General features: G+C 44.0%; 3 protein-coding genes across 3 annotated transcripts in view; all 3 read right to left on the bottom strand.

Moving 5' to 3' along the window:
- The window catches only part of LOC108769525 (uncharacterized), a 16,543-nt gene extending 14,686 nt beyond the window's left edge, over positions 1-1,857 (bottom strand). The window contains exons 1-2 of the mRNA XM_018520545.1: positions 537-1,857; positions 6-372 (exon numbers count right to left, since the gene is read on the bottom strand). Of these exons, the coding sequence (XP_018376047.1) occupies positions 6-372; positions 537-1,857 (1,688 nt within the window). The remainder of the gene's footprint in view (positions 1-5; positions 373-536) is intronic.
- Position 1,858: 1 nt separating this feature from the next.
- LOC108769524 (uncharacterized) lies at positions 1,859-3,133 on the bottom strand. Its single transcript, XM_018520543.1, has one exon. The coding sequence runs from the start codon at positions 3,131-3,133 to the stop codon at positions 1,859-1,861; it is 1,275 nt and encodes a 424-aa protein (XP_018376045.1).
- A 144-nt stretch (positions 3,134-3,277) lies between these two features.
- On the bottom strand, positions 3,278-4,773 carry LOC108769523 (uncharacterized). The gene is made up of 2 exons (XM_018520542.1): positions 4,012-4,773; positions 3,278-3,961 (listed from the first exon to the last, which is right to left on the bottom strand). The coding sequence occupies exons 1-2, from the start codon at positions 4,771-4,773 to the stop codon at positions 3,278-3,280; spliced, it is 1,446 nt and encodes a 481-aa protein (XP_018376044.1).
- Positions 4,774-7,587: the final 2,814 nt, after the last annotated feature.

The following is a 7,587-nucleotide window of genomic DNA, read 5'->3' as shown; positions in this document are numbered from 1 at the left end:
CCCACCGTTTCCAAAAATCTTGAACCGTGCGCTGTACTGCTTCCCATCGATCGAGACGATTGATTCGAACGTTCGACAAATCAACTTCTGGTATGCTTGTCAATGGCGCGCCCGTGAGAAAGTGACTTGGGGTTAATGGTTGGAGGTCCAAAGGATCCGCGGACAGCGGGGCTAATGGCCGGGAATTTAGACAAGCTTCAATCTGGATTAAAACAGTGGATAGCTCCTCGAACGTGAGCAGATTGTTGCCCATTACTCGTTTCAAATGATATTTGCATGCTTTGACTCCGGCTTCCCAGAGGCCTCCTAAGTGCGGAGAATATGGTGGAATGAAGCTCCATTCAATACCCAATTCTAGCAACGTATCATTGGCTGGACCATTGAGACGAGCGGACAAAAGAGTATATCTCTTCTAACTCCCTTTTAGCGCCGACAAAGTTCGTGGCGTTGTCGCTACAAATTTTGCGTGGGACTCCGCGACGCCCAACAAATCTACGCAGTGCGGCTATGAATGCCGCTGTTGATAGGTCACTCACTACCTCCAAATGTATCGCCTTTGTGGCGAAGCAAACGAACAAAGCCACATACGATTTGCATGTTTTTCTGCCTCGACCTTTGTTGAGTAGAGTGATAATGGGACCAGCGTAGTCGATTCCGGTTACAGAGAATGCACGCGATGATCCTGTCGCTGGGCAGATGTCCCATGGCTTGCGTAAGCCCTTTAGGATTGTTTCTGACGCACCAAACGCATGTCCGGCAAACTTGACGAACTATGTTCCTGGCGTTTAATGGCCAGTATTGCTGTCGTATTGATGCCAACAATAATTGCTGATTTGCGTGTAGTAATAAGCGGTGTGCTCTTTCCACGATTAAACGAGTAATCTTGCATTTTGCAGGCAGCAAAATAGGATATTTCCTTTCGAAGGTCCAGGGCGCCTCTTGAAGACGACCACCCACTCGTAAAATACCGTTTTCGTCCAGGAACGGATGTAACTGATATAGCTTGTTTGAGGCTTTCATCTGTCCTTGGCCTTGCAAATTTCCCAATTCCTCTTGGAAATAAAAACTCTGAGTGTACTTGATTATCATTCGTCGGGATTCATTTATTTCTTGCAAAGTTAGTCTAGTCCGTAATCTGTCGCGTGGTTCCTTACGACAGTTGTGGAGGAAACGAAGGCAATAAGCGAGCGATCGTTCTATTTTTGTCAATGTTGAACAATCTTGAATGAGCCTGTGAAGCGATTCATTCGGAGAAAATTGCTGTACATTTAAATGGCACAGACGAGACCTACCCTTCGCCTCGATTTCAGCATCAGCCATATCGCTTTCAAGAACGTTTGGATGGAGTTCTTCGCCGTGCGCTGGACGCAGTGATTCTGATAACCATTTTGGTCCGTACCACCATAGCCGATTGTCTCTTATCTTGACAGGTGTGGCGCCTCTTGATAGCAAGTCTGCTGGGTTCTCGGCACTCTTGACGTGCCTCCAATTGGCGGCAGGCAGGTTGTCGACAATTTCGGTTACGCGGTTGGAGACGAAGGATTTCCAACGCGAAGCATCTCCACGTATCCAATATAGCACGACCATCGAGTCACACCAAGCGTGTGTTTCAACTACCTTTACCTGTATGGCTTGTTTCACGTTGACAATTAATTTTGATAATAACAAAGCACTGCATAGCTCTAATCGCGGTATAGATTGCTTTTTCAGGGGAGCAACCTTTGCCTTGGAACATAATAAGCCAACCGATATTTCGTCGGAAGTATCGCCTTTCCATTGTATGTAAATGCAAGCACCGTATGCGTTTTCGGACGCATCGCAAAACCCGTGTACAATGACTCGGCCCGCCTTTGGCATATTAGTGACCATACGTGGAATCCGTATCAAGTTTATCCATCAAACTTTGCTGAAAGGTTCGCCATTTATTTAAAAACGCATCAGGAAGGGGGTCGACCCAACCTGTTTTTATTTCCCACAATCCCTGCATCAAAATTTTGGCTGTGGTCATAACGGGACCAACTAATCCTAACGGATCGAATAATTTGCTTATAACCGAAAGCACGGCACGCTTCGAGAATGCATCTTCCAATGACCGTACAGTGAACTGAAGCTCGTCGGACACCGGATTCCATTCAAGGCCTAGCGTTCTGGTAACGTCGCTGTTGCTGAGACTCAAATTTGTGTTGAACTCACGCAAATTCGCGGGTACACCGTCCAATGCTTCTATTGCGTTCGAGCACCACTTGTGTGCCTCGAAGCACCCCTTGGCTAATAAAGATATCAATTGCCCTTGCAAAATACATGCATCCTCGATCGTGTCTGCTCCTGTGATTATATCGTCCACATAAGTATCATTCAACAATGAACGAGCTGCTAGCGGATGATGCTCTAGTTCTACTGAAGCGAGTTGTCTCAGACACCTTATAGCTAAATATGACGCACAGGATTGTCCGTATGTAACAGTATTCAAATGATATTCCTGTACAGGCTCGTCGGGTGAAAATCGCCATAAGATACGTTGAAACTCTCTTTCATCATGGTGTACCAATACTTGACGGTACATTTTTTGCAAATCCGCTGTAATAGCTACCTTGTAGAATCTGAATCTTAAAACTATATCAATTAAATTGTCCTGCAATACGGGACCAACGAGAAGCGCATCATTCAAAGATACACTTTGGTTATTTTTCGCTGACGCATCAAAAACGACGCGAAGTTTGGTATTATTAATGTTATCTTTGAAAACTCCGTGATGAGGGAGATATACTATGGGTCGTGAATCTTGAATTGATTTATTCACGATCGACATATGATTTAACTCGACGTATTCGGACATGAATTTAAGGTATTGCTTGCGAAAGGCTTCGTCACCCTTGAACCTGCGCTCTAGCTGATACAATCTTTTCAACGCGATTTCCTTGTTATTGCCAATAGGAAGGTTCTTTTCGCCAAAAGGCAATCTAACTATGAATCTTCCATCGTTTGTTCGATTAGTAGTCTGCTCAAAATATTGTTCGCAAAATTTTTCGCCTACTGATAGTTTTTGCGCCTTGTCATTGTCGTAACTTTCTAACTTCCAAAAGTTTTCTATATTCTTGTCTAATGAATCCGTGGAACCTAGTGAACAGGTCATTACGGTTAATGCATTTCGTTTGTAAACTTGAGAATTCGTGACCGCGGATGGTATTGAACCGATCACTAGTACCGACCACTAACCAACCAAATTTAGTGTTTTGTAGAGTCAATCGATCGTTATCAATTTCGATTCTACCCTTTTCTAGCAAGTCAAAAAAAAGTATTCGGCTCCGATTAACATGTCTATCGGACTACTCTTAAAGAACTCGGGGTCTGCCAGTTCAAGATTTCCCGGAATTTGAATTCGTTGACAATCCATTTCCGCGGATGGCAGGTTTTTAGTAATTCTAGGGATAATTAGAAACTGAGTGTTGAATTCAAATTCAGAACACCTTGACTTGACGTGTACATCGCAAATGCTGTAGATTTTGTTCTCTACCCCATTCAAACCCGTAACAGTTTCTGAAATGTTGTTTCGCCTTAAACCTAATCGGTTGTGCGCTGCTTGTGTAATAAAATTGGCTTCGCTAGCACTATCTAACAGTGCACGTAGCATTATATTAGAACCGTTGCTGCGGGTTCCCTTTACAACTGCTGTTGCCAAGAGCACTCGACGATTACTCGATTTTTTGGATGAATGATGAACCGATACATTGTTGACCGGCTGCTCGGAACCAGCCTTGGCTAAAGATTCCGATCCACCTGGCTTGGCCGGAGATATCTGATCCTCCTTAGACGTGTGGCACAATGTGTTGTGCTTCTGAGTACATTCTCGACAATGCCCCATCTTGCATGTTTTGACGTAATGGTCATTTCTCAGGCAATTTGAACACAACTTCAAACGTTTGACTTCCTTAATTCGGTCAACCACCGATAATGCTAAAAACTGCTCGCAAGAATATAAGTAATGGTTTCCATTGCAAAGGTAGCACTTACCTGAAGAGAAAGAGGTTGCAAGAGCGGCCTTTTATTTTTTAGCCCTGTTGCAGAGTTTGCCTTGCCACGTTGCTCACCTTCCTTGGAGGGCTTTTCTGTTTTGTCAACGTTTCTGGACTCAATTCGCTCTAGTGTTTGACACCTATTCCTTAAGAAACTTAGCATGTCATCTAGCTTGACGTTTTCGTTCGACTTAATCTCTTCTTCCCAAGCTCTGAGTGTCCTTATGTCGAACTTGGCTTCCAACATGTGCATGATGAGTTCGTCCCATGTCTCCGTGGGGGAGCCTAGCACCTTCAAAACTCGTAGATGTCTAGAAGTGTAATCGATTAGTTCCCGCAGAGCCTTCGCCGACTCTTTCGATACCGCAGGCATTGTGAATAGACACTGTATGTGCCTTTTCTTTAATGATCTCGGATCGTCATAACGCTGCTGTAGCAATTCCCATGCCGCAGCGTAATTCTGACTCGTCAACTCTATTGACTCTATGATTTTCGCGGCATCGCCCGAAATGGATGAAGTTAAATATTGAAACTTTTCGATAGTGGATAACTGAGACCTTTCATGTATAATGGAACGGAAGCTGTCGGAAAAGCGTTTCCATTCTTCGATTTTGCCATCAAAATGCGGCAACTTGATAACTGGCAATTTGATTCTAGAATCTACATTCGTGAAACCCGACGCTATAGATACTCGATCAAGAATCTCTGTCTGCCGCGAAAGTATAGCCGCCAACGCGTCATTTTCCGTTGGGGGTGTCATGGCCGACACGTCATTTCGCGAACCGCGTAGCTGTTTATCAACTCGGCTTGATGTTGCAGCAATTGCACGATTACGCCCGAACTATCTGCCTCGACGACTTGCGGTGGCATCTTTGCGCTTTTCTTAAGCAAGATCTTTACCTCGTAGTATTTTTCCTCGAAAACTTCCTCATCTCGCGCATCGTCCTCGCTCAACTCGCTTACCTGGTCTAACAACTGCCTTTGAATAGCTTCGAAACCTCGATAGATTTCCTCTAGTTTGTCTAATCTAGCTTCTGCATGCTCTCGACTAATTTCACCCTCCTCTTGGATGATCTGCAATGTTTGCGTCCTCAGTCGGGAGAGCTTCGCCTTTACGTAGCCTCGTGCCTTGCGTAATCCAGCGATAACTTCTGACGACATCTTGATTGTCGTTTATTGCACGTTTGTCTTTGATCGTCAATATCGAACTGAACTCGATAATGCTTGCTCTAGCCTTTTGATCCCGGAATCCGGCTCGAAGGACCAATTTTATGTTTGTGTTTGGGTGAAGAATTGCGTACTTCTTTTAAGCGGACTGTAATAACTTTATTTATAACGCTTGCTCGATACAATAATGCTTGCTCGATACGATAACGCTTGGTCGATACAATAACGCTTGCTCGATACGATAACGCTTGCTCGATACGATAACCGGTAATATATTTATTGAGAGAGGCCGCGAGTCCTAGTCGCGTCGGCAGCGCCGGTGAGCGCCACGTCGCCTAGCGGCTATATCGGCAACTGGTTGCTACCCTGATTGTCAGGTGAACACGAAACGGTAACGCGATTTTCAAACCATAGAAAGAAAGCAATATAAACGTGAACAACATGTCTCATCAGAGAACCACCCTCTAAAACTCGCTATATAAACCGTGACACTGCGAGACTCGCTCTCTTCACTCTTCATTTTTGATCCTGCTCTAAGTCGGTTTTAAAGACAGACAGTCAATCTCTCGCAGTTTTTATTTCGCTAAAACAAGAGTTTGTTAAGTGCATAACCGAAGAACTTCCTCACTATATCCAGTAAGAGTTGTCTGCGAGCTACTCGAAGTCCAGGAGACTAACCAGAGAACTTAAGATCATCAACATGCCACGAAGGGGGAACAATCGCCCGTTTAGAGGTTGGCTCAGAAGCCGGGCAAATTTGGAAGCGCGAAGGTTGTTGGACGAAGCATACGCGGAATTCCAACGCTCCGCGAATACAAGAAATAACGAGAGTCGTCCATCTACACCAGCACCGGCAGCGCCGGCACAAGCGGATTCACCGCAACCACTAAATCGGCCGCTCGCGATAGTAGCGGCTCCCCGTTCACCACCTCCACCTTCCCGCTCACCGTCTCCACCCCCTCGTTCGCCTTCTCCCATTGAACCTGCTTCTCCAGCTTTATCCAAAGCTCTTACTTTGCGAATCTTTCCCGATACTCCTCCATTAACACCCGATTCTTCTATTGTCTCGATCCCATTTTCTCCCCGCCGAACTCCTTCTCCAACCAACTCCACGGACAGCGTGGAATTCTTAGAAGAAATTCCTCCTCCACCGCCGAGATTCTATTTTTTCCTCCAGGAAAGCGACTCGTTTGAGTCGCTTATCAGACAATTTCCCCACACCACCGAACCTATTCCCGAGGGGACTTACACGATAGGTCCCCATTATTTCGATCCTCAAGAAATACGGCGTGCAATTGCCGCTATCCCTCTTCACTTTGAAATTCCTGTGTTTATCCCGAATTCCGCCTATCCCTATTTAATACCGGTGGAATTCTTTTTTAATTTTTTTCCTCCGTCCTCCGCTACTATACGCGAATTATAGTGTAATAAAAACTCACTCACTCAGCACTGCTCATCTAAGATTCATTCTCTGGCGGCATGTACAACTACAATGTTAATAGCGTCTAGCGAACCAAAATCTGTTGTTGTCTATAATTTAATTGTAACCACGATTCGAATGGGAATACGATTCGAATGAAAATAATAATTTCACTTATGATGATAATTTCGGTTCGCAACACATTTTGATTATAATAATATCTTAATATTTTGTTTGTATTTACTATCTTTAGTTAATTTTAATAATGACTTGTATAATTTGTAACAACGATTTTTATGGTCATCCTAGTTTGTAATAATTCTCTTTATGCGTATTCTTTCTTATTTTCATTGCTTTCTTTACTATTAATAATTAGATAATAATGTTTGATTTAAATAAACTATGTTAATTTTCATCTCTCATATTCTCTTGTTTTAGAACCCTGAGACCTCGTAGTCTCAGGTTTTTAATCTTGCCTTTTCAGAGATCGCACGTGGTCCAGTCCCGAGTTAAAAGGATTAGATTCCTTGACTCAAAATTTGGACCTACGACCGCACCGTTCGTAGGAAACAGGTGTCAAAGCGTCCTTACGGGACGTTGACCCATATTCCGAAGCGAGCACAAAAAGGTTGCATTCGACTTGCGGCACTCGCCTCCGTGCGGGTTCCTGCGAGAAAAGAGTCTGACCGTCCCTCCAAGTACCCTCACCGTTCCCGCTCCTTTCATTCTCCGAGAGGATCACTAACAATTAAAATTTTTCCAAGGGTTTGGACGTAACAATATACTTGGGCTATTCCCTCTACAGGCGGGAAGGTAACCAAAAATAACAATAGTCTACTATGGTTATCTAGCATTACAGTTGAAGAAATTACAAAGAATGTTATCGTGTGTATATCATGTCATATATACAGTCGATATCATTCTAATAATAATACTGTAAAAATCGGTTATTTCCATCGCCGTATCCGTGTCGACTGAAACACAGCT

The sequence above is a fragment of the Trachymyrmex cornetzi genome, unplaced genomic scaffold (genome assembly GCF_001594075.2).
Source record: "Trachymyrmex cornetzi isolate Tcor2-1 unplaced genomic scaffold, Tcor1.1 scaffold92, whole genome shotgun sequence".
NCBI lineage: Eukaryota > Metazoa > Arthropoda > Insecta > Hymenoptera > Formicidae > Trachymyrmex > Trachymyrmex cornetzi.
Note: the sequence above shows the minus strand (reverse complement) of the source record. Positions and strands in the feature narration are given on the sequence as shown.

Bases quoted from the DNA above. Each gene is read 5' to 3' on its own strand.
- LOC108769524 (XM_018520543.1), bottom strand. From the start codon at position 3,133: ATGACCTGTTCACTAGGTTCCACGGATTCATTAGACAAGAATATAGAA.
- LOC108769523 (XM_018520542.1), bottom strand. From the start codon at position 4,773: ATGACACCCCCAACGGAAAATGACGCGTTGGCGGCTATACTTTCGCGG. The intron at 3,962-4,011 runs GTAAGTGCTACC...TCTTGCGAGCAG, and splicing joins TGCAACCTCTTTCTCTTCAG to TTTTTAGCATTATCGGTGGT.